The sequence below is a fragment of the Acomys minous genome, assembly GCF_964271855.1.
Source record: "Acomys minous genome assembly, chromosome: 4".
NCBI lineage: Eukaryota > Metazoa > Chordata > Mammalia > Rodentia > Muridae > Acomys > Acomys minous.
In genome coordinates, this window is record NC_140486.1 from 100,787,603 (window position 1) to 100,813,864 (window position 26,262).

Consider the following 26,262-nt stretch of genomic DNA (forward strand, 5'->3'; position numbering starts at 1 on the left):
AGGGCCCCGCACTCCCACTGCCTGGCAGAACCGCGGCAGAGGCGGAGGCGGACTCCGACGGGGCGGGCCGGGGGGGGGGGGGTTGTGTCTCCCTCCTTCCCGAAGTCGCAGACAGCCTGGGCCGAGAGGTCGCTGGGGCTGGGGGCGGGCCTGCTTGCGGGTAGTCTGCGTCCCCGCCCCGGGGCCGCCAGGCGCCGGGCGGGATGGGCTGCACCGTGAGCCTGGTGTGTTGCGAGGCGCTTGAGCCTGCGCCCCACTGCGGTCCGCAGCCCCCCGGGACTCCGCCGGGCCCCGCGCGGCCCGAGCACTGTGAGCCCGGGGGTGCTGTGCGCGCCCACAGGAAGCGGCTGCTGCTTCAGGTAGGGCGCTGCAGGCTGGGTGCGGGCTGGGTACGGGCAGCGGGCGGGGCAGAGCCCAGTCCACCTGGGACAGTAAGTCTGGGAAGGTGTGGGTTGGAGCATGGGAGGGCCCTGCAGCGAGTTCGGTGGAGGTCACACCTGGGCCTCTGGTGACCTTGAAGGGCAAGCACCTGTGAAACGTTGGTGGCAGATCTGTGATCCACCACTACAGAAATTGAGGCAGGAGGATTATAGTCGAAGGCCGGCAGAGTGAGATCATTTCTTAAAGAAACTAAAGGCAACCAAACCCCAAACTCCCTCAAACACCAAAACTGATAAAACAAAAAAGCAGAAACAAAGAAGAAAGAGGGAAGAGGACATGACAGAGAGTAAGGCAGCATGCAATTAATTCCGGGTGAGAATTTTGAACCACCCAAAGGTGCTGGGGCAAGGAGGGAATATCCCCTTAGCTTGGAGTGGGGAGCCAGAGTGGTGGCGGTCTTGGCCTTTTCCACCATGAGGAAGGGGGCCGTCAGAGCGAGCAGGGTCTACAGCGGGGTCTGAGGAGGTAGGTGAGCCCCCCAGACACCCCTCTCTCTTCCCTTCTATTTTTTTCCTGGGTAAGTCTTGGAACGTGGATGTGGGATACTGACCAGGAGCCAAAATAGCGATGACCAAGGAAGCAGGTGCTTGTGGGTCAGCAGGCTGGCTGGCTGCCCCAGGCTTTGCATTTTCCTGGACAAAGAAGGTGTTTTGTATCAGTAGTGACTGGCCAGCTCTACTCCAGCCCTTACAGGACCTTAGCCTCCCTCTCCTTTGGGACAGGGGCAGCAGCCTCATGGGGTTGTGTGTTGAACTCTGCTCTGGGTAAGAATGGGGTCCTTCAGTTCTTCCTCCACTGGAGGCCACCAGAGTCAGGTTTGACTCCAAATGCATCCTGCAACCACATCCCAGCTCTTCTTTATGGATGGCAGGGAGGCCAGTGTGGCTCTGTGTCCTTAGGTACATGCTTGCATGGGTGTGTGGCTAAGAGGCCCATCTGCACCGCTCGACTGGCTGTCCCTTTAGGGCACAGATGATAGTGTGTTTGTGTTTATATGCCACAGCTACTGGTACAGGGCTGGGAACTTGTAAATGGAGGTGCCCTATCATGCAAGGCAGTAGGCAGTGACTGGTCATAATGAGGGACAGGTTTGGGGATGGGATTTGTTATCCGTGTCCCAGAGTGGGTGGCTGGCGCCCTAGCTGGATTCTCATGGAACCTGGGGGAGACGGGGAAGCCTGGGAGTATGAATTGGGTGTCGCACATTACTGGTGCTGGCATGGAACTGGGGTGGTGACGTCATAGAGCTCTTAGACTGCAGATCCCTTCAGAGTCATTACTATATCCTCTTCCTTGTTTTATTCAGCTGCTCTTGAGACATGCCCCCCAACCCTTGCCTGCTCTTTCTGTATATAGGCTCCAGACTCTTACTCCATCCTACTCTCCCTGCTGCCGGCCTTGACATGGGAGGGGGTGGGGTGGATGCTCGTTGGTCACGTGAAGGTAGGCAGGGATAAATAATTGGGGCCGAGAATCCAGGAAAGCAACCAGGGGCACTGGAGGCGAGTGACTCAGGGGAAGAGGAGGGGTGGGGGAGAGGGAGCAGATTTGTGTGTGCCCTGCGTGACAGCGACAGGGACAGGGATGTGTATGTTCAGGGACAAGTGTCTGTCTGCATTTGGATGAGCTGGTTTTCCAGTGGCCCCTTGGGAGAGCTTGCTGTGACTCATTCCCTCCTTATCTGCATGAATAAAGCTCCATCTTAGCCATGTGCCCAGGTCCTGGCTCAAGCAGGGGCTACTGGGCTGGCAGCTCTCTTGCTTACTCAGGACCCCATTCACAGGCAATTCTCAGGAGAGTATGCAAGCCCAGAAAGAGCAGCCTCTGCCTATCACTGGGGCCCTTGCTGGAGGAGGTGTGACACTCACTTTCTTGTTCTGGATAAACATCTCCTAGGCTCTCACCCTCCCAGGAACCCAGCTCAGAAGCTACCAGGCATCTGGGCTGGCAGCCAGGGCCCTCCTACTGCCACAGACACGTGCCAGCCGCCATTCCTGCCTGGCCCATCCCATGGGCCAACTTCTTGCCCTGGGGCCAGCTAGGCTCAGTCCGTGACTCCCTTCTCAGCCTTGCTATTCTCCTGTTCAGGATGCCCCCTTTTGCCCCCCCCCCCCCCCGTGGTACCCCTGTCTCTTATGCAGGGTGCCTTTCTCATACTGCTGAGATGCTCCCTCTTCCTTCTCCTAACCACTCTGTCTCTACAGCCTGAATCTGAGGCCTGCCCCTCCTCCCTGTTAGAGGGTGCTGTCTCCTCCAGCTTGGGCCCTACACCCTTCAGCTGGCTATTTTTAGTTAGTAATTTTTAAAAGCTGTGTGTGTGTGTGTGTTGCGTGCATGCACCATGGTGCATGCGTGGAAGACAGGGAATAACCCGTGGGAGTCTCTTCTCTCCTTCCACATTTTGGGTCCCCAGGATCGAACTCGTGGCATCAAGCTTGGCAGCAGGTGGCTTTCCCAGCTGAGCCATCTCATGGCCTCCAGCAAGTTTCTTTGGCCCTCATGGTTTTGTACATGCTGAGCCCTCCTGAGGCTCTTGTAGGGGACTAAAGAGGAAGGAGGAGGGTGGGGATTGGCACTGCCTCCTGAGTGTTCCCGCCAAGCTTCTCTGACCTGGGCGCCAAAGGGCCTGGCGGGCATCGCTAGGTGCCAACCTCGCCTCCTCACTCTGTGCTGTATCCAAGACAAGTGGGTGCTTGCCTGATAGTGGCAGGAGTGGAAGGAAGAGACCTCAGAGTGTTTCTCCTCCTCCTTCCTAAAGCCACCCTGTGGGTCTGCTTGTCCACCTTCTGCTTCTCGCAGCCTGCAGTCCCTGAAGTTCAGCAAACCCGCAGTCACCACCCATTGTAAGACCCTGCAGCGTGGACACAAATTCTGTTGCAATCCAGCTCTCACTCCCATAGCTGGGGTTACCACCTCCTTTTCTTCTGGTTTGCTAGAATTCTAGCTCTCCAGAGCCGAAGTTCATGGTTCTGAACCTGAGGTGGCCGCAGCTCCCGGTGAGAATGTGCCGGAAGCTGTGGATGCTCTTGTTAGGGAAGAGTGTGCCTGTGCCCACACGGCTGCTGCACACACAAATGACGCTGTCACGCGTCTCTCCAAACCCACCACCTTGGCTCTGCTCCAGCTGCTTTGTGTTTCACAAATAAGCACCCCGAGGCACCTGAAGGCTCAGAAAAAGGGAGCGGCTCACCTAATGTCACACTTCAAGTGAATTCCGCGAGGACTGCTATAGTCAGGTGTCCTGGCTCCAGACGTAACTTTTGCCTTTTCCAGAGGCTGCCTGGCTGTTCATTTGCCCCATGTTGATTCAAGTAATTTTGATGGAGTGGCATCAGGTGAGACACTGGGGACAAGACAGAAATTAGACTTGTTTTAGCCGCAGGGGACTCCATCGGGTGGGAGAGAAGGAGAGGACCACAAACGAGGGCTCAACAAATGCTCCTTCTCTGGTGACAGTGCTGGCTGTGGGTGGAAGAGGTTGGGGGAGGCGGCATGGGGAGGTGGGGCACAGGCCAGCCTATCATGTGATGACAGTAGAGTGACTGGCAGAGGGAGGTAGTGGTGCTTCCTTAGGGGGCTGAAGCAGAGATAGGGAAGATAAAAAGTCGAGGGCAAGGAGCACCATGCTCAAAGATCCTGGGAAGGAGGGTGGCGGGGACTTCCTACAGAAGCTTAAAGGCTTTCTGTGGCCTCTTTGCCGCCCCCCCCCCCCCATGTGGTCCTTCTCTGGGCCATGGTTATGATGTGAAAGGAGTAGAGGCCATGCCAGGAGCCTGGGCAGATGAGGAGGTCTTCTGGGAAGGAGATGATGATGGAGAGGGCTGACTAAGGCTGAGGCTGGGTAGCAGTGGGGCACAGGGAGAGTGTGGAGGTAGGGGGAGGTGGCGCAGTGATTCCTCTCTTACAAATACGGTGGCTTGTGAAGCTCAACACAATCTATGGCTAAACAGAGTGTTTCACAGGAGTGTGCACAGGCTCCCTAGTAACTCGGACACTTATGTGTTTGTGCTCAACATGCAGAGTTAAGAAACAGCCTTTGGTATGCCTACGACCGAAACTATTGAGAGGCCTGAGGCAGGAGGATTGAGAGTGAAGGGACTTACTGGCCTATAGAGTGAGACACTGTCTCAAAAAAAAAAAAAGTGAGGGAGTGATATTTGAGGATATAGCTTGGTCATGGAGGATTTGCCCTGGGATTGGTCACCAGTTGAGGGAGGAGAGGAAGAGAAATGCAGTTTTCCAGCCTAGCTCCCTGAGGCTCTCCTTCCTGCCTCCTACCACTGACTGGTTCCCCATCAAAGGGATGTTCACTATCTTGCCTTCTGACAGTACAGACTGACCTGGCATGGGATTTCTTATGAATAGACTGGAATGTGGGTTTTTGTGCCTGACTTAGGATCTACTCTATGGCTGCAAATCTAATCCCTGTCCATGTCCATGGTTGTAGATTGCTCCCGCTGGCTGGGTGGTATTCCACTATGTGACAGTACACGACTGACTGATCCATTCCTCTACTGGCAGCCATCAGGGGCTCTCGTGACTGACTTTCTTGGGATTATTTGCTTTTGGTGATCGTATGTTCTAATGTCTGCTGTGTGCAAATATGCTTCCATGTTGATGGTTGAAGAAGACCCAGCAAGACTTTTTCCTATAAGTGAAACATGCCAGGTATTTTGACAATAGCATTAGCAGTATCCTGGGGAAGGAGAAAAGACTGCCTGGCACCCTTGTGTTTTGCCCTTGTGCTGGTCCTAAGCACCTCTCTGTGACCTCAGTGTGGGACTTGGGAGGGAGAGTAAGAAAGGGAACTAGACAGTGGCACAGTGGTGGGGTAGGTGGCACCCAGCTGGCTACCTCCTCCTCAGTCTTATGTTCTGTCTGGGGCAGGCCCAGTCTCTGGCAGGAGCAGGAGGGTATAGGGCTGAGGGTAGGGCCTCATTCCTTCTCTCTTTCCAGATGGGCAAGAAGCCAGCTATTGCCTCCTCGCTTGCTGTATGAACTTGCCAATGTCCCCTGGCAGAGTGTGGTTCCAAGGGCAGGCAAGCTAAGACAGCCCTCGGGGGAACAGAGGAAGAGTAGAGGTTTCCATCTACTTAAGAGATGCCTATTACCCAGGGTCCTCCCCACAGCCACCACCCCCACCCCCGCATTCTTAGTATCTCAGCTCTGATTTTCCAGTTTACTCTGTTTTCAGAGACCCAGGACCTGGATGCTTCTGACCAGTTACCTCCTCCCAGCCTGGACAGCCCCGATGTCCAGAGCTCTGTCCTAGGACAATAAAATAGATGAGCCCCACTTCCATGTATCTGGGAACCATCCCTTATCAAGTGCATGTGCATGCGCGCATGTGTGTGTGTGTGTGTGTGTGTGTGTGTGTGTGTGTTTGTGTGATGGGGCACATGCATGGATGTGGAGACCAGAGGTTGGTACCAGGTGGTCCTTCTTGATCAGTCTCCACCGTATTTTCTTTTTTCTTTTTTTTTTTTTTTAAGATTTATTATTTTTATACAGTGCTCTGCCTGCATGTACACCTGCAGGCCAGAAGAGGGCATCAGATCATGTTATAGATGGCCGTGAGCCACCATGTGGTTGCTGGGAATTGAACTCAGGACCTCTGGAAGAGCAGTCAGTGCTCTTAACCTCTGAGCCATCTCTCCAGCCCCACCGTATTTTCTGAAACCGGAATCTCTCACTGACTCTGAAGCTCATTGATTTGGCAAGTCTGGCTGGCAGATGAGCTCCAGGCTCCTCCTGTCTCTACCCACTCCTTAAACTCCTTTGGTGTTTAAGGAAGCATGCCTCCCGTGCCAGATTTTTTTTTTTTTTTTTAGTGTGGTTTCTGAGGATCTGAACTGAGGTCCTTCTGCGTCTATGGCAGACACTTTATCAACTGAGCCATCCCGTCAGCCCCAGCTCAATGTTCATTTCTCTCCAGGAAGAGTTGGTAGGCTACTCAGAGAACAGTGTCTCCGTGGTTAAGTCTACAACTAATGGTCCCATGTCAAGACGAAGTTTCAGTGAACTTGATGTCCCAGGAGCTTAACAAAGGTTTTATAGCACACGGATGCTCAATGGATACAGCGATGTGTGGGGAGATGGGTCAAGGCAGAGAATCCTGTGGAAGGAGAGAGGACCAAATGGAAATACGCACTCAAGTGGACAGGATTGGGAAGGGCTGCCTTGCCACCCAGCTGAGGTGTTTGATCTTCCTCTCAAACTTGGTCTTCACCTGAGCTTGAGTTCCTTTGGGTGCCTCCCGGAGGTTGCATGTGTGAGGCTAGAAGCCAGGGTTTGACCAATGGGGTCGAGGTCATGTGTGGCTGCAGGTCAACAGAAGCAACGTGCAGGGTGAATGAAGTCAGCTGATAGGACTTTGCCAGGTTTGAAAACAGCGAGACCAAGGAGATGTGGTTTGGCAACCAGCTGGAGCTGGCAGTGGGTGGCAGTCACGGGAGACTGGCGCAGGTGTCTCCTGGCTTTGGTGTAAACCTTTGTCTAGGCACAGTTGCTCTGGGCATTTCTTCCAGCATCCTTTTCAGAAACTTCTGCGTGTCCTTATCCACTCCCATTTCACCCTGTGTCATCTTGACATAGCAGAAACCAGAGAGAGGGTCAGGCATGGCCTGGAGGAGCCAGAGGCATGATCCTTAGAGTCTTCAGATGTGACTGAAGTTCCATGTTCTGTGGGCTGTGGTCCTGGGTGTCATGTTGGTTCTGCACCCAGAGGGAGCTTCTCAATTCTCATGTGTCTTCTCATGTTTTAAGCTTCCATCCTTTCCACATGTGTTTTCCCTCCATTCATCCTCCTTTTGTGCGTGCCCTTCAGTCACCTAGTTTCCCCTCTCCCACCTACTGTGTACATCCACACTGCTTTACTGAGCACCTCAGTCAGTTTGTGCTAGAGTAATAGAACATCTGTAATGAATGATTTATTTTTGTTTTGTTTTGTTTTGTTTTGTTTGAGACAGGTTCTTACTATGTATCCCTGGCTAGCTTGGAACTTGTTACGTACACCAGAAAGGCCATCAGCTCAAAGAGATCTGCCTACCTCTGCTTCCTGGATGCTGGGATTAAACACAAATACCACCACGTCTGGTTAAATGTTAAAAATTTAATCACCATAGTTCATCCTAATACTGTTTAGAATGGTGTTTTTAGGAGCCGTGGAGACAACTAAGTTGATAAAGTACTTGCTGGGCAAACAGTTTGAATTCAAGTCCCAAGTACCCAGGTAAAATCCCAGGCATGGTGGGCGTACCTGTAATCCTAGCACTGGGGAAGCGGAGGCAGCAAGAACATGGATGCTTATTGGCTGGCTAGTCTTGCTGAATCAAGCAGCTCCACAATTAGTGAGAGACCTTGTCTCAGAAAATAAGGTGGGGGCCGGTGAGATGGCTCAGCGAGTAAGAGAACTTGCTACACAACATGAGGATCTGAGTTCAGATCCCAGCATCTGCATAAAAATTGGGGCAGCCAGGCAGTGGTGCACACCTTTAACCCCAGCACTCAGGAGGCAAAGGCAGGCGGATCTCTGTGAGTTCGAGGCCAGCCTGGTCTACAGAGTGATTCCAGGACAGCCAAAGCTACACAGAGAAACCCCTGTCTCAGTCCTCACCCCTTCAAAAATGGGGCCAAGCCACATACACACTGTAACCCCATGACGAGAGAACTGATGAGGCTTGCTGGCCACTAGTTTAGTTCTAGGTTCAGTGGGAAATCTCGTATCAAAGAAACAAGATGGAGACTGATAGAGCAAGACACCCAGCATCCTCCTCTGACCTGTACACACATGTGTACACATGCCACAATCATGTAAGTCATCCAACATTGGCTTCTGGCCTCCGTATGTATGCTTACTCCCTACCATGTACACATGTATCACACACACACACACACACTTTAAACTTTTTATTTATTATTATTGTGTGTGGCTGTGGGTGCTCAGCTGCACTGGAACGCAGAGGACAACTCTGTGGAGTTAGTTCTTGCCTTCCGCCGTCATGTGGACTCCGGATAGCCAGCTCAAGTTGATAGACTCGAATATCAAGCACTTGTCGAACTGTTCTGCTAGACCATGCCTGGGTATCTCTGTGACGTGTGAGTGTGGGGTCCTTTGGGTAAATACCCAGGAGGGCTATAGCTGAGTGTGATGGAGGATCTAATTGTTAGTGTTTTGAGAAACCTCCACACTGACTCCCATAGGGGTGTCCAGAAGTTCCCTTTTGTCTGCATCCTGATCTCACCCCGCCTCCACTGCCCTGTTGTTCCTAATTGGCTGACATTCTGATGGGAGTGAGATGAAATTGCAACTTTAAAATTCTTTAAAACTATATTGTTTATTTTTAGTTTATGTGTACAGGTGTTTTGACTGTATGCGTGTCTGTGCATCACATGTGTGCGGAGCCTGTGGAGGCCAGAAGAGGGTGTAGGGTTCTTTGGAGCTGGAGTTTCCCGGGTGGTTGTGAGCCACCATGTGGGTGCTGGGAGCTGAATTTGTTTTCTGAAGGAGCAGCCAGTGCTTTTTAACTAGTGATCCGTCTTTCCAGCTCCTTGATGCAGCATGTTGCTGTTGTTGTAACAGGGTTTCTCTGTGTAGCCTTGGCTGGCCTGGAGCTTGGTATGTAGACTAGGTTGGCCTCGAACTCACAGAGAGCCACCTGTCTCTGCCTCCCAAGTGCTGGCATTAAAGGCGTTCACTACCACTCCTGGCTCCCTCACTGTAGTTTTAGTTTACATTTTTCTGATGCCTAGTGAGACTGTACATTTTTTCAAGTGTTTATTTGTGTTTTCGTCTTTTGAGAGCTGTGTGCTTATTTCATTAGCCTTTTGTTTTGTTTTATTTTGTTTTGTTTTGTTTTTCGAAACAGGGTTTCTCTGTATAGTCTTGGCTGTCCTGGACTCACTTTGTAGACCAGGCTGGCCTCAAACTCACAGCAATCCACCTGCCTCTGCCTCCCGAGTGCTGGGATTAAAGGCGTGCGCCACCACGCCCAGCTCATTAGCCTTTTTATTAAATGGGTTATCTGATTGTTTCTCTATTGTGTGTGGTATATGTATGTGTTTGTATGGCTGTATACACATGTGTGTGAAGGTGTGCTTGTGTATGTAGAAGCCAGAGATCAATGTCAGATGACTTCTTTAATAATTTTCAACTTTTATTTTTTGTTTTACAATTTACACAGTAGTGTGTGTGTGTGTGTGTGTGTGTGTGTGTGTATGTGTGTGTTTGTGTGTGTGTGCAGGTGAGTGTATATGTGGAGGCCCAAGATTGAAGTCAGTAATTGTCCTGGATTGCTCTTCTACCATATTGCTTTGGGGATCCTGTCTCTGTGTTTTTGAGGCTGGAATCACAGTTGGGTTGCCACGCTCACTCAGCATTTTATGTGGGTGAGTGACCTCTCCATCCCTTGTTATTTAGGTTTTTTTTTTTTTCAGTTTTTTGGTATATTCTAGGTTTTAATTTTCTGTCTGATGTATAGCTAGCAATGTTTTTGTTTTCTCCCATTCCGAAGACCACTTCTTCTCCTGATTGTTTTCTTTACTTCGCAGAGACTTTTTATTTTTATGAGGCCCCATTTGTCAGTTGTTGGAACTATTTGCTATGCGTGATTGGAGCCTTGCTCCAAAAGTTCTTGCCTGCACCTGTACCTTGAAGTGTTTTCCCTACTTTCTCCTCTACAGTTTTAGAGTTCCAGGACTGTCATTAGATCTATTGGCATTTGTCTTCACCTAGTAAACCGTTTCCTTTGCTGGAACTCTCCTTTTGTAGGAGACTCACTCCTGAGATAACAGCCAACTCCAAGGGTGATGGCATTAGTCCATTCATGAAGGTAGGGGCCCAGTGAGGCTCACCTTCCGACCAGATGTGCTGTCATCTGTGTACAGATCTGTCCTCCCTGAGGTTGTCTGGGAAGCCCTCACAGAGGAGGTTACTTTTTGAATCAGGTCCTTGGAGATGAGTAGGTGTTCACTGACCCAGAGGGGAGGCAGGAGCAATTCAGGAGGTCTCAGAGCTCAGGGAAAGTCGGGGAGAGGAAGGATGAGAAGGCTTGCAGAGGAAGAGGCTTGAATGCAGAGATAAAGTGTTTGCCCTTGAGACGCCTGTGAGCTGTGAAGAGGCCTTGGAAGTGGGGGTTCTACATTTTAATCTGTTCCTGGCACTGGGTAGAGGATTCTTGGGGGGGGGTGCTGCATGGGGTGACTGAAACTTGACCTGTCTTTCTCTTGTGGCAGGACCACAGAGGAGTTTGCATGTTGTGTGTGTTTAGGCGCGGGTGGGATGCTGTGTCAACAAGCAGTTCCTCCTCCCTTGGTGAACCTCCAGGAAGCTGACTATCTGTCCGCGTCTCTGACTACTCCTCTATTCGGACACCTGCACCCCAACTCCAAGAACCTGGGCCGGGCAGGGTAGGTTATTGAGCCAAGGACTCGCCTAGTATGCCTGGCTCTCTGCCTTGTCCTTTTGGCTCTGTTCACCTGCTGCCCAGCCCAAGTGTCACTCCCAGGGGACAAGCCTGGCTTTGTTGGAACCCCGAGACCTTGACCAGGCATGTGGATCCTGCCTGGACCTAGTTGCAGGATGGGAAATGATGGTCCCAGCAGGTTGGGGGTCAGGGAGCTGGTGGTTTATGGCCAGAGGTACAGAGAGTACATGGGTAGAAAAGAGCCCTCTGGCCATATCTCCTTTATTTTTGCTCCCTCTGGCCCAGAACCCTGGCCTGTTCCTACCCGGGAGTCTTCCTCTCCCTCCTTTCTCTGGCCAGCCTCTATGCTCCAACTGTTCCTTCCTGTGTATCTGTCTTACAGGAGCAGATAGCCTCTCTGTTATAGAGGAGACTGTCGGGTGGCAGCTTCCCCGTGGGTGTGGGAATGACACGGAGGTCAGCGCACGCTTTTTAGCAGTTTTAGCATTTCTGTATGGATAAGTATATTATGTAACCTCTTTGTGCCTCAGTTTCCTCCACTGCCCTAACAGCCTCCAGTACAGTGTGTGACATATTGACAACCTGTGATAAAGTCACAGTCACCTTTGGGGTGTCGTCATCATCATCATCGTTGCTATTGCTAGTGAGTGGTAGCACTCATCGATATAAGATGCATCAGAAGTGTGAGGGTGGGTCAGAGGTTTGCCTGCTGGGGAGGAAGGGATGGGGAGGCTGAGAGTCTGACCTGAGAGAGTGGGTGGTGGGGGTGGGGGGGTGGGGGTGGGGATGGAGGAAGGTCTAGGCCTCTTCATTCCGAGGAGAATCAGGTCAGTAAGGTTGGTAGAGCCTGTGGGGCAAAGCCGGCCATCAGAGAAGTCCACAGTGCTTTAGCAGGAACATTTCCCTCCCCCTACCACCTTGGAAGCACCCGTTGGTTGGGGTGGGGGGTGGGGGCTCTGGGGGGTGGGGGAGGAGGGTGTTCAGGCTTTGCAAACAATGTGGTGGATTTCAGCAGGAGCCAGCACCTTGTTATTTCCAGATGCCTTTATCGGACATGGAAAGGAGGGGAGCTTTTTAGTCTCGTGTGTGTGTGTGTGTGTGTGTGTGTGTGTGTGTGTGCGCGCGCGCGCGCGCGCGCCCTGGGGTGCATCTAGAAGAGGTGACGGTGTGCCTGGGCATTAACTCTGCATTCTAGGCCTTCTAGATTCCCACTGCCAGGTTCTGGCTTTTGCAGGAATGCCCTCCACCTCTGTTAGTTAGATACTTAAGAGTAGATGGCTGAGGGCTGGAGAGATGGCTCAGCGGTTAAGAGCACTGACTGCTCTTCCAGAGGTCATGAGTTCAATTCCCAGCCACCACATGGTGGCTCACAACCACCTAGGATGTGATCTGATGCCCTCTTCAGCACTGTATACATAATAATCAGTAAATAAATCTTAAAAAAAGAGAGAGAGAGAGAGAGAGAGAGAGAGAGAGAGAGAGAGAGAGAAGATGGTTTTTCACATCTAAGATGTGATCTGATGCCCTCTTCAGCACTGTATACATAATAATAAATAAATAAATCTTAAAAAAAAAAAGAGTGGATGGTCGATTCCCTCGGGCCTCTGACACCTTTCCTGCCCTCCCTATGCTGCCTTTTGGCTTGAGCACCTCAGTGCTGAGGGGGAAGCTGTGGCACAGTGCATTGGGCCAGGGAGAGTGCCAAGGTATGGCAGTCTACTGGTACCGCTGCCCCCCACCCCACCTTAAAGCTCATGCTAGGGGATTTGGGTGATGGGAAATTGGACATGACCCTTGACATTCATTCTCCTTGACTGTTCTTTGAGCTGGTTGGAGTGTGGGGCAGGGGTGCTGGCAGTTGCCAAGCTGTAACAACATTAGTCGAATGAGGTTGAAGCAAATGCGAATGTTTCTGGGCACCAAGCTGAGGCCATCTGTGGGCGGTCAGCTCAGACCCAGCCAGGCAGGACCGTCCCCCTTCTCTACTGCCCCCTCAGCTCCCACCGCAGCAGCTGGCAGACTGCATTGAGACACGGGAGGCACCCAGACAACAGGCCTCCTGACCCCTAGACACTCACAATACTAAGCAGGACTGCTTTATTCCTTTGCCTTTTAAATGGAGCCACAGCAGGGGGGCGGCTTCTCTGTGGTTCTCTTGTTTCCTACAAAATTCCATCCTGCTAGCGTGACTGTGGGCTGCTGAAGAGGCTCAGAAGAGAAGCTGTGTGGCTCTGGGAATAGGCACCTGAGGATAAGGAGAGCTAGGTGAACTGTTTCTCACCACTTCCTAGCTGGGTGCCCTCGGCCAAATGCCTCCATGTCTCTACGCTTCAGTGACTTTCGTTGGGAAGTTGGGAGAATGGAGCTCACCACACCAGGTTTCTGGGCAGAGCCAGCCTCACCATACATGCCAAGCTCTGAGACAGGGCGGCAGGTGGCACTGTCTGTGCCTGTCTACACTCTGTCTTCTTTCTCTCTCTTGTCACGCTCTGTAGTCTGCAGGCTGGAGTGCTGAGGTCAGCTGGGGATGGTGTAGGAGGGGCAAGCAGGCCTGGAAGCTCTTCTGTGGTTGGTGGCAGGGTAGTGGTGGTGGTGGTGGTGGTGGTGGTGGTGGTGGTGGTGGTGATGGTGGTGGTGGTGATAGTGGTGATGGTGGTGATGGTGATAGTGGTGGTGATGGTGGTGGTGGTGATGGTGGTGGTATCAGGCATCAGGTGAAGCATAGAGACAGATTAGCTCATAGCATACTGGAGACAAAATGAGTGGGCTAGTTGGGAAATGTCTTGTGCCCAGGGGCTAGGCTGATCCAGTGGCAGGTGTGAGGCAGTGGAGCCTCTGCTCCTGGGTCTAGGAAACTGGAGCGATAACTTGGGCCTTGCACGATTAGTGAGGGATCTGGGGAACCAAGGGCAGCAGTGTTCCCAGCATGTTGCAGGTGCTCAGCCAGACTGTTTCCTGCTGAATTTGGAAGGCCTTCTGGGTTGTGGGGTTGGCCCCTCCACGTGTCTGCATGAAGCCCCCCTAGAAGAGTGGGTCTGATTGTGGGCTTCTCTGACTTGGCAGGTGGTCTACAAGTCAGTTAGCAATGATGACAACTGATGATTTTAAAAGTGGCCTTTTCAGGCTGGACACATGGCTTGGAGGTAAAGGCACTTGTCACAGACAGCTGAGTTCAATCCCTGGAATCTACACTGGGGGGGGGGGGGGGGAGAGAGAGAGAGAGAGAGAGAGAGAGAGAGAGAGAGAGAGAGAGAGAGAGAGAGAACACCCATTCCTGCAGGCTGTTTTCTAAGCACTTCTCATGAACAGTGGCACTCCCTATTCAATAAGTAAATAATCATGGATAGAAAAAATATAAACAGCCATTTATGTCCCCCTGAAAAAGTGTTGGACACAGTCATGACCAGCCTGTGCTACACTGGGCTCATCTTAGCCACTGGGCTGTATTGGCTTCCACCTGGGCCTTTCAGTGGGGAGGGAGTCCTTCAGTTGTAAGAGGTCAAGGTTTTGCCTGACTGGTCAACAGTATTCTCTCCCCCCCCCCACCCCCCCACCCCTGGGAATCTGTCATCCCCCAGCTTGGCCTCAGCCTTCCCAGTACCTGCCCCTGCTCCATGAAAGGAAGGCTGCCGGGCATCCATGGGTAGCACCTTCTTTGGGGGTAATGTGGGGTTAGATCTATTTCTGCCCTGCACAGTGGCCCCCCTCTTTCAGTTGCCTCCAGTGGGGGGGGGTGGGGCCTCGGGACCCCAATTTTCTCCACCCCTCCCCATGGGAGCATGAGCCCCACTCCCAGAGCCCTCTCTGTTCCCCCTCCCCTTGAGCTCTGGAGCTGACTGTAGGACTGTGAGAACACTCTCCATCTTGCTTCCCATACCCACAGAGGGGCGTTTTCCTGCTCTGGGGTCTCTCCTGTCCCCTCCCTTCCTTCTCCATTTATCTCCCCCTCTGAGAGCCAAAGGCCCTTTGTAAAGGTCTTTGTGTGGATCTGAGCTCCCAAGCCTGTAGAGGGACAAAGGGACACCCTTTCCCCCTCTCTTTTGTCCCCTCTCTTCCCAGGAGGCCCTGCCCACTCCTCCACCCCCACCCAGTCAGCTTGGCTTATTTCCTATGTAAGACAGTGAACAGAGAAGATGTGCCTTGAAAGAGTTAATGGATTCTTGAGGCCCTGGACCAAGGCTGAGTGGTCCTAGTAGGAAGAGAGAGGCTAGGTTCCCTTGGAGGTGAGGGGGATGAGGGAGTGTCTACCAGGCCCTGGAGCAGGTAGAGCAGGAGCCAAGTCACTGAGTGGATATGCTTACCCCCTACTTCCACCTCCTCTCTCTGATTTGGTCCACTGTCTCAGACAGTGGCTTCTGTCTCTGTCCATGTCTCTTTTCTCCACACTGGCTTCCCCAGATCACTCACTCTTAGTATCTGTCTTGGAGAAACCAGGCAGGCCCCATCTTCATCCTTAATGCCAGTTTGAAGGAGGCACCTCCTTGCCTTCTTCCCTCCCTAACAGAGACCCCTCTCTTCCTGTCTCCCCCAGGGTATTGTCATTCCCTTTGCCCTGGCCAGCCTGATGACCCCAGGCTAGAGTGACCCTGGCTGGCTGCCTGCTGGGTTCTAGATAAAAATGGATTTATGCTCAGTGACTGGGGCAAAGGCAGGGGACAACCCACAGCTCCCTCATGGCTTCTTTGGGACACATGTTCTTCTGGGACCCTGGGGTCTCCCTACCACCCTGATATAGTGGGGAGGGGGGGAGTCTGGAGTGCCCTGGGCCTGAACAATTCTCAGGAGGAAACTGCTGGTACTGGTAAATGACCTATGAGCAGGGAGAGGCAAGCCAAGGGCAAGACTAATGCAGGAGTCCTAGCTGGTATGGGTTGGTGGCCTGAACCCAAGTGCAGCCCAGGACACTGCAGGCACAGCACAGCATTCCAGGCCATGGGCAGTGGCCTGGGCCGCAGTGGAGTGGAGAGCCAGCTCTCTCTCTCTCTGCATGCATGAGTTGCTGAGTGGTGGCTTCTGAGAGCAGCCACTTTTCTACCTGGATGATGGCGGTCTTCACTCTCTTGGGAAACCTCCACAGGGTCTGTGACAGGAGCCAGCGGGACCCTCTGTAGGCTCCCCAGGCTGCCAGGCTCATCAGTCTTCAATTCTAGCCTTTGGTCCCTCATCTCTTTCTTTCTGGCCTGAGTACAACCTCCTCATAGCCAGGTCTCCATTCCCTTGCTGGTCTCAAATGTGGCTGAGCTCTTTGGAGCTCCAGGACCTGAGAGTATTGCTGAGTCCAAGAGAGGAGAGCCCTGCCTTCTGCTAGAGCAGCACAGGGAGCGAAGCATGTTGCAGACACGGCATCAGTTTTACTCTGCTGGGGCTTCAGGGCCTTGACACTCCCAAGACCTTCAAGTTCCCCAAAGGCTCTTTTAATTTTTTTAAATTTAATTTTATTAACTTATTCATATTACATCTCAATGGTTATCCCCTCCCTTGTACCCTCCCATTCCTCCCTCCCTCCCATTTTCCCCTTACTCCCCGCCCCTATGACTGCGACTGAGGGGGACTTCCTCCCCCTGTATATGCTCATAGGGTATCAAGTCCTCTTGGGTATCCTTCCTCTGAGTGCCACCAGGTCTCCTCATCCAGGGGACGTGGTCAAATATGAGGCACAAGAGTACGTGTGAAAGTCAGTCCCCACTCTCCACTCAACTGTGGAGAATGTCCTGTCCAAGGGCTCTTCTTATTTAATAGCATCCTGTTCTTGTTCTATGGATGTGATTTCTTCTTTCCTCCCCCTGAGGGTACTGTAACCACCTTTTAGCCTTTCTTCTCTTTACACTGCTTCCTCCAGGTGGCTGTGGTTCTTCATGGCTTATCCTGAAAGCTCTTCTCAGATGCTTGGAGCCCAGTTTTCTGTTCAGGTGTTTAAATTAGGAGCACAAAAGGAAAGATCGATTGCATCCCGCTACGAGGCTGACTTGTTTTCACAGGCACTCTCCTGTCAGTGTCGCTGGGTGTCTACATTTGGGCTTATTGAATCCCCAGAGAATACCCCATTTTGTTGCCACCCAGAGCAGTGAACACACACTTGCCTTTCAGTGCCCGACTCATGTCCCCAGACCTGGCACCATCTCACTCTTCTTTAGACAATCGCTTAGATCTGGACCATGATGGCTTCCTCAGTGTTTCAGGTTGACATTCATCTCTGTTACCAAGGTTTCTGTGCCCATCAGTCCTGAGCCTTATGGGGGGCATAGTGGGAGGCCAGCCACTCCTTACCCTGCTTGGGATTACAAATGCCCCCCCCCCAGCTTACAGTTTCCACTCACCCATATCTCTCCAGCTCCCCCATGTTTGACACTGTTGTCAGGGGTGACAGTGAAAATATTTACCAAGTGCTGAGGGGTGGGGTGTCAGGAGGCAGGAGGCAGGAGTGGGCTCTGAGGAAAGCATTCTTAGCCTTTTCCTATCAGGGTGAGGGAGGATGAGCCTGATTCCTGCAGGAGAGAAGCTGGCTTGAGGGTGAGGCTGGATGGAAGATCACTTCTCTGGCTTTGTTCATGTCTCCCCAGTTCTCTCCTCAGTCAGGTTTATTTTTTTAAATATTTATTTATTTATTTATTTATTTATTTATTTATTTATTTATGCGGTGCAGCCTTGAGGCCATTCATGGGTGGTGAGTAGGGAATGGAACACCACAGTGCACACACCGCTGGAGCTATGAACAGAGAGTGGACTACCGGCCTGAGGAGAGCCATGAAGCAGCCAGACTGCACAAATGTGATAATGGACGCCCATACCTCTCCCCTCCCTGCGCCTTGTTCTTCTCACCAGGAGCCACGCTCCCTGGAAGGCTAGGTTTTGTTTGTTGGTTTGTTTGATTTTTACTGGGGACCAGGGATAAGCCTATTGTAGGAGTAGAGTTTTCGGGGGGGGGGGGGAAAGTAAAGGCAGGAGGATATCATCACTATCATTTGGGGTCCAATATGGCCAGACAGTTCCTGTAGTCTCTCCACTTTTCCATTTCTAGGAGAAATCCTTGCGACCCTGCCCTGCCTGGTGGGCCAAGCATAGCTTTTCTAATCCAGGGCCCATGAGGGACAGACCCTCTGTCCTCTTTTTTCCTTGTCCTCAGCTCTTCCTTCTAGCATGGAAAAAGTAGTCCTGTTCCTCCATGTCCCCTAGGTGACTACAGTTCCTCCTTACTTTCTCACCCACAGCCTCAGCCTGTGCAGCACCCTTACTCTACCTCCCACAGGCAGAAATCCTAGGGAAGGAAGTCTAGAGCAACACAGAGCCAGGTGGGAGGGCCCAGGTGCAGCCCAGCTGGGGATGAGTTGGATGGGAGCAGCTGTCCAGTTGGAAAGTGGCCTTATTCCCCCCGGGGGTGGGGGTTGGGGGTGGGGAAGGAGGTCAGAGCAGACCTGTGGATGGTAGATGTGAGTTCTGGGTTTTGCAAGATGATTCTTAGGGTATGGCATTGAGTGAAAATGGAGAGTCCGGGTACAAGGGCTTCCTGAAAAGATGAAGAGGAATTTATGAGATTTTTTTTGCACTGAAAATGGAAGACTGCTTTTGTTTTGTTTTAAACAAAGGAGGCTTTAAAAGAGGAGCATTGAGAATGGAAGTAGAATGGCTCATTGGAGGTGCTTCCTGCTGTCACATTTAAGGGTTTTCTGCTTCAGCCCTGACCCATTTCCTCCCATTCATTTTCGATTATGGTGGGGGGTGGGGTCCCAGGAATTCATTTCTAGGCTTCCATTCCTGTGTTCTCTGATCAAGAGGCAGCCTCTTGTCCCTGCTACCCCCTCCCCTCTCTTCTTGGACCCAAACCTCTTCATGCACGCCCCTCTTACCTCTTCTTTGGCCCACTTCCCATCCCTGGCCAGCACTATTTTGGTGTCCTCTTGGGACACCTGGCTCCCCTCCCGAAGTGTTCATGCCTGGCTCGGGCTATGAACTGCGTGTTCCAGACACCGTGCTCTGGTGGAGGGCCCTGGCTGGAGTGCTGTCTGGTGGATGGCGTGGTCAGTGTGCAGCTGGCAGACTAGAAAGGGCTACGGGGCACAGGCCCAGGGCATCTTCTCCAATCAATGCCGGTTCTTAAGATACTTGTTCATGGGGGCTGGAGAGATGGCTCAGCGGTTAAGAGCACTGACTGCTCTTCCAGAGGTCATGAGTTCAATTCCCAGCCACCACATGGTGGCTCACAACCATCTATAATGTGATCTGATGTGCATTGTATACATAATAAATAAATAAATCCTTTAAAAAAAAAGATACTTGTTCATGCACCCATGGGTGCCTTGGTGTATGTGCCTTGCTGGTATAGGCATTTCTACATTTAATTCACTCCTTGTTCCTCCCTAGGATGTCAGCCTCTTGTCTGCGTTCTTCAGAAGATGTTAATGGTGGCTCAGGATAAGGATACAGTATCCTCAAGGTCATGTGCCTCTTGGGTTCCAGGGCCAGGATTTTGTAGCTTTTACATTTGGGTCCATCTCTTTGGAAGATGAGAGGGAACAAGGGAGATGCTGCCCATTCCACTCTGAGGCTCCCGGAAGGGATGGGGCTCAGATTGGGTCTTCTCCTCTCTGGTCTGCTTTGAGCCTGAATGCGCGTGCTCTGCCCTGAAGCTACACACAGAACAAGAACAAAATGATGACAGAAACTGGGCTCAAGGGATCATGGAGTGGGATTGGGAATTTTGGGGTCAGGGTAAGAAGGAATCCAACTTGTACCACTCAGATTAGGGGAGAGGAAGGAAGGAAGTCTACAAACCACAAGGAGAATACCTCACTCTGACTTGGAAGGGTATGGCGGTCTGGAACCTGCTGCGGTACCTGGGTGCCATGTCTCTTGCATCTGTGGAGTGGGGGAGGACTCATGTCTAGGTGGGCTTTTAATACTATTGCACCATCTGGGAGGCTGTTCTGGTCCTGTCCTGGGTCCTTCTAAAGTCCCTGGTCCTGGAGACCTGACTCCTGACGACCATGGTGGCTGTAGCCATCCGGAGACCTGAGCTTGGACTCCCACTGCAGCGACTCCTGTCCTGTGGCTGGGCCTGGGGAAGCTCGCTTGTCAAGGCCTTCTGCTTCTGCAGTGGGTGGATGAGGCCAGGTCTGTCTGGCTTGTTTCTCAGTCCAGCATCCTTGGGTGGCTGGCTGTACCGAGTGCCATCTCCCAGCTGTGATGTTGAGGTTCTGTTTATCTCCCTCCCTCTGCCAGCTTGGAGTTTTCTCTCAGAGGGCCTTTCCTTCTTCCTGACCTCTGTCCTAAAGGGGGTTCTACCCCAGTGACCTGGCATCCACTTATGTTCTCAGTCATCTGTAGGCTTCAGGCTGAGGCAGAGGAAGAAGTGGGGAAAGTCATGGGATCTGCTTTCGGGTCCCCCTTGTCATACCAAAGAAGCACTACTCTGAAACGGGGTTAAGAAAGAGGCCCAGTGAAGTGAGTGGGTGCGCAGAACCTATCTATCGGTACCTCTGTACCTCCGGCTGTGGCTGCGTCCCATCTTTCCCTCAGGGGACTGTCTTTGTCTCCGCCTTTCTTTCTCATCTGGGTTCTAGTCTTGAGGTTTTAGGACAGCTTTCTGCCCCCTCTGTAGAGTTGAGGTGAAGCTGGTAGCCGCTGGCTTCCCAAGGAGAGGGTGGAGGTGGGGGGGGGGGAGGGAGAGGTGGTGGCGGCGCTGTGGAGGTGGGGGCTGGGTGGACCGTAATTGTATTAGCTAGTGCTGATGCAAAGGGGTTTCCCAGACTGGGTCTCCCGATCCCCTCCCATTACCCTCGTTCCTTGCACTCCTTCGTGCTCTCCATCCATTCCCCCTCCTTTCTCAGCTCCATCAGAATCAATTAGACCTTCCCTGCTGTAATCTTATTGTGGAAGCCTGGGCACCAAACCAGCAGCCAAGCTCCCAGGCCCTGCAGTCTTCATTCTGGGCCCTGCAAAAGAACACTCCCAGGGTGAACAGATGACCAGGATGACCTCAGAGCCCTTGCCCTTCCTTTCCCACTCTGGGGGTCTCCAGTGGATCAATAGCTTGTTCGAGCCTGTCCCCCACTCCCCCCCCCACTCTCCCCCACCCCCCACCCCCGTTAATCATGTCCTAGGCGGCTGAGCGGTGATGGAAATCATTTGGAAAGGGGCCCAGAGGACCAGGATTCTCAGCCCAGAGAAGACAGAGTGTGGTGGGGGTGGGGAGGGGAGGGGGCTTGAACAACGTGCTGCTGGCGTCTGAAGGCATATATTGTGTAGAAGAGGGTGACCAAGCTATTTCTCCCCCCCAGGAAGGCAGACTAAAGGAAACGGTTTGGAATTTGAGAGGTAGGGGGTGGGGGCGGGGGGAAGACTAGAAGTTAGTTATCAGGAGGAACTTCCTGGCTGTGGAAGCTCAGAGACCTAGGTTAGTAGTGGTGAAGGGACACCCCTAGGAGGACAGACATTGTCCTCGTTGCCCTCTGACTATGGGAAAGCGATGGACCAGCAATAGGGGCCAGCTCTGATGCTGCCACTTGCGGGTGGCGGCCTACAGCCAATCACTGTACCGTTCAGGGCCTCGGGGGTCCTGTGAAGAGCAGGGGCAGGAAAAGGATGGGACTTTTCTAGGTGCGAGTGGATATGGGAGAGGGAGCGTGGTGTCTCTTGTCAGGGTGGGTGGGATGGAGACACAAAGACCTTATTGGCCTAGCCGCAGTGACAATAGAACTCTCAAAGTGACAGTCACCACTGGCCAGCACCTGGAAACTGGAAGGGATGTCACTCCTTTCATCCTTCCCTCTCTCCTCTTTTTTTTTTTCCTCTCTCTACCTCTTGCAATCAAACAGCGAACTTAGCCAAGTAGCTCATGTTTATGGCCCTCATGCTAGATGCCCCCCCCCCCCCCCCCCCCGCAACATGTTAGATCCCCTGCTAGGGTACACCTAGGAGTGACTGACAGTGTCCTCTAGGGCTGGCCTTGTGGTGGAGAAGAAGGGGAGACAGTGAAGAAGCAAGCAGATATACCAACAAGGAATGGTGCCAAGTACTCTGAGGAAATGAGCTATCAGTGCCCACAGAAGGGCTGGAGGGAATGGAAGGACCCTGGCGGGCTGCATAGACGAGGCCTGGAGCTGTTGTCCCTGGAGCCCGTGTGCATCAGGCCTACTCTGTAGGAATTTCTGTCGTGTGGTAGGCAGAGCGTACTGGGGCTGGGTGTGAGTTCTATGCCTTGGGTCTGGTTGGGTGGTTGACTGTGTGTGTACAGTAGTGGCGACCCATGGCTGGTGTGGGAGCCAATGGGCCGGGAGCCCCACCGGAGAGGGAGGCGTTTGACTGCAAACCCCTTGAGGCCACAGGGGCATCGCAAGAGAGGGCAGGGAAGCTAGCTTTGGTTGTGAGCTGGTGGTGGCTGAGGAAAGCGAGGGGAATGTTGGAGCCAAGCCCATTATGGGGAAGGGTTGGGAGGTCCCCAGGGAGCCATGCCTGCACATCTCTCTCCCTCTCTCTAGGTGTGAAAGTGAGACTTGGAGCCTGAGATCAAATGCTCCGGGATTCTCCTCTAACAGGAGGCACCTTTGTCCTGGAAGACAAAACCAACCCGGGGGCACTGAAGCCCTTCGAGCCCAACACAGAGGCGACTCTGTGCTATGCTGCCAGGTAGACCTTCCTCCCACGGCTGTCCCCAGGCACAGCTGGGCTGTGACCTGCTCTCTTGTTTCCTGACACCTGTGCTGGCCCCCGCTGGGAACTCTTTCCTTCTTCCCTTGATTCGCTGTGGGAAAAGGGGACCTCCCTGGCCCTGACCCAAGAATCTGTAGGTGTGTGGGGGCGGGTAGATCACAGCCGGCCTCTACTCCATCTTGCTGTGGATTGAGAGCTGTGTCCAGTTCAAGTTCCCAGCACTCAGGTAGCCCTCACCTACCTGTGAGCCAGGCGATCTGATGTGATTTTCTGGCCTCTGTGGCTATTTGCACGTGCGCGCGCGCGCACACACACACACACACACACACACACAGAGAAAATAAAAGAAAAAAAAATAGATAAAATTTGTCTTAAAAATACCCGATAAAATCAACTTGTAAGATGTATTTATTTTGGCTGACACAGGCATCATGAGGGGACACATCCCATCATGATACGGGGAGTGTGAGGTAGCAGGAGCTTATGCAAGCAACTGATGCCAGTGGAGGAAGTAATTCCTCTTCTTTCCAGCCCTGATGGACCAGTGGCACAGCTTCCTATCCTGTGCCTGTCTGGAGTCTAGCAGGGTGGGAAGAGAGGAAGAGCCAGGGTGTCAGGGCTGGAAGTCAGACCCGTAGGTCTACGGAAGCCTGGAGAAGGTCATGCTTTATGGACAGGGAGACAAGGAGCCGTCAGTCATTCACTGAATGGGGGTCAGTGAATTTACGGGGGTGGGGTGGTGGTGGGGGGACAGGGAGAGGGGGAACTGGTGAAATGGCTCAATGGATGTAAGCACTTGCCGCCAGACATGACAATCTGAATTCGGGTCACAGGACCCGCTGGGTAGAAGGACAGGCTTGGCTTCTGCAAGTTGAACTTTGACCTCCACATGCATGCAGTGACGTGTGTATGCTCCCTAAACCGACAAACAAAATAAATAAATCTAACCAAAGTGTCACTAGGGAGGCAGCAGTGAGAAACTGTTGGGCCCTCACATCGAGGCAGGAGAGAAGTCTTTATGTGATGCTTGCTGCTGAAGCTCTCTATCGGACTCACCGGATCCCCCTCTTACACAATACTTCACTTCTCATTCTTGGGCCTCTGCGTCTGCATCTGATCCAAGACTGGGGAAACCATGTGTCTTTGTACCTGAGGCTCAGAGGCCTGGAAGCAGAGCTGGCAACGAGGACCAAGAAGCTGCTTTGAGCTGGCTGGAGTCGCTGATAACCCCAAGTGACTTGAGGGGGAAAGAGGATCAAGACTGGAAGGTGAGGGGCAGGGCACAGTGGCTTAAGCCTGTGATATCAGCACTTGGGAGGCACAGGCAGGCAGAGCTACATGGGTTCAAGACCAGCCTGGTCTATGTAGAGAGTTTAAAGTCAGGCAAGGTTATATAGCGAGACCCTGTCTCAGACAACACGGACAAGACTGGCGTGAGCTCTTGGGACTTGGAAACACATCCTTACTCTGACTCTGTGGAATTTTGTTTTTTTTTTTGTTTGTTTGTTTGTTTTTTGTTTAATTTATTTATTCACTATATATACAATGCTCTGCCTGCATGTACACCTGCAGGCCAGAAGAGGGCACCAGATCTCATTGTAGATGGTTGTGAGCCACCATGTGGTTGCTGGGAATTGAACTCAGAACTTTTGGAAGAGAGCAGCCCCTGCTCTAAGCCATGTCTACAGCGCTGCCCCCTGTGGAATTTTGAAGGAAGATGAAGTAAAGAAGGTCCCTGCTAGGACCTTTCAGGAGGTTATGGGATGGCTTTGAGAGGGAGTAGAGATTCTGCAGGGACTCGGGTAGAATTAGAGCAGGGGCTGTGCAGAGAATTCCCTTGACTTTCATGAGCTCAGAGTGTGGTGTTAGGACTCTCCAGGCATGCCTGGCTTCCTGTCCTGGGTGTCACAAACCCTTTCCTCTCTCTGGGGAGGGTCCTTGGCCAAAGGCACCTCACATTGGTCAGGGGCTAGGAGAGGAGAGCTTTGTCTAGTGGGTTGCAGGCTGCAGAAGGCTGAGTCTTGACATCACTTCCTTCCCTTCCTGCCCAGCCCTTCTCTCTTCCAGCTCCCTAGAGCGTCTATGATACTGACTATCCTTTGAAGAAAAAGCTACCTTGTGTTCCTCCCTCCAGCTAGGCAAGGCCTCATGTCAGCCAATTCTATCCTCCCATCTTTAAAAGCTCAAAGAGTGATCCCTTTTAATTAAGCGTCACCCCACATGGTATGGATTAAAGTCGGTTTCCTCCATTCTCTATCTGTTTCCTGTGGCCCCAAGGGGGGGAGGTTGTAGAGGGTGAAGGCTCGCCTCAGGCCTGGAACAGGACTGAGCCTTGCCAGGGACTTCACTGGGGGGAGGGGGGGAGGGGGGGGAATAGCCCATTTCCTGGGAATGGGCTCGCATGAATGGAGTCAGACCACCTTCTGCCACCAGCTCCCAGAAGTTCCTTCTGTCTTCAACTTGAAGTTTCATCATGTCCCCCCCCCCCCCGCCCCCTTGCTTGGCAATGGTTAGGATTGAGAGGCTGTCTTTATGTCTGTCTGTCCCTATCTCTATCTGCACAGGAGGCGCTACCTCATCTCTCTGGCAGGCCTTTTGCTATTCTTCCCACCTGGTCCCCTGTGTTGTCTCTAGGGGGGTCAGGGAAAATGTGTAGGCGGGATAGGGTTGGGGGTGTTGCTGGTTCAGAGGTGGGCTTAAGAACGCCTCTGCATTGTAGGGGAGTCGGGCGTGGGTGGGTGGGTAGGTGGGCAGAAGCAGCAAGCAAGACTCTCTCAGGCCTTTAGCCGCAGTTGAAAAGGATCGTGGAAGTGAGGGGACAGGGGAACACATCCCCAGGAAATCTGGCTTTGAGATGGGAGTTGGGGGAAAGCCCAGGCCTCAGGATTGCGGCAGCGGGAAAGGGGCCAGGGTCTGTGGGGGCCCCAGTGTCCAGTTGCTGAGGAAGCAGCCACAGCTCCCACCCCCTTCTCTTCGGTCCTGGCCCGCTGCCCTCTAAGCTTCTCGGCAGCTACAGACTCCGGCGAAATTCAGCGCCGGTTGCTGCCACTCCCCCACTCTGCATGTGGGTCCCCGCCTGCCTCTCTGCGCCTTTGTCTGCCTGTTTCTCCAGAGCCCAGTGGCTGTCCTTTTTTCTTTTCCTTTTCTAGTTCCAGTGTCCTAGTGTGATGACCCCAAACACTATTCCCAAAAGCCACCCCATCTACAACCCCAGAGTCCTGCAGAGGCAGAGATGTGAGTGGCACTAGGCAAGGCAGAGTGAAAGCGCTGAGAGGAGCGCGCTACCCAGCAGAAGGGAGGCGTGGTCTTTTCCAACCTGTTGGGGTGCTTTGGACTCTGGGCGCCCTCACTTCTGGAGTGGGCTGGAAAGGGATGAATAAGGGTGTGGCCAGGGTCAGAGAGTGTCTAAGTTGATGTGTCCCCATATGTATGCCTTGAGCCTGCAGGTTTCTGTTGGGCTTTGGAAGCTGGTGGCCTCCGTTTAAGTTAATCACATTATGCTCTGGGGAGCAATCTGTGACTCGGAGGGAGGCCTGGAGGGAATCCACGTGCGCGCACACACACTTACACTCACACATTCACTGCAGCGCGAGCACAATGCTGCTGTCGCTCCTTCCCGCAGGCGGCCGCCCTGCGCCTGGCACCGCCTCTGCCGGGTCCCCACCGCCTCAGAAGTTGCCGGGGTGTAGCGCCCGGGAAGCCGGTGGTAGAAGCTGGAGGCTGGCACGTCGCCGCGGAGGGAGGAGAGAGG

At 52.8% G+C, this 26,262-nt stretch overlaps 1 protein-coding gene across 3 annotated transcripts in view; it reads left to right on the forward strand.

Moving 5' to 3' along the window:
• The first annotated feature begins 188 nt into the window (after positions 1-188).
• TNS1 (tensin 1) overlaps positions 189-26,262 on the forward strand; it is a 217,054-nt gene continuing 190,980 nt past the window's right edge. For all 3 annotated transcript variants that reach the window (XM_084778308.1, XM_084778309.1, XM_084778311.1), the window contains exon 1: positions 189-359. In XM_084778308.1, coding sequence (XP_084634434.1) covers positions 204-359 — 156 coding nt within the window. In that variant the 5' untranslated portion in view covers positions 189-203. The remainder of the gene's footprint in view (positions 360-26,262) is intronic.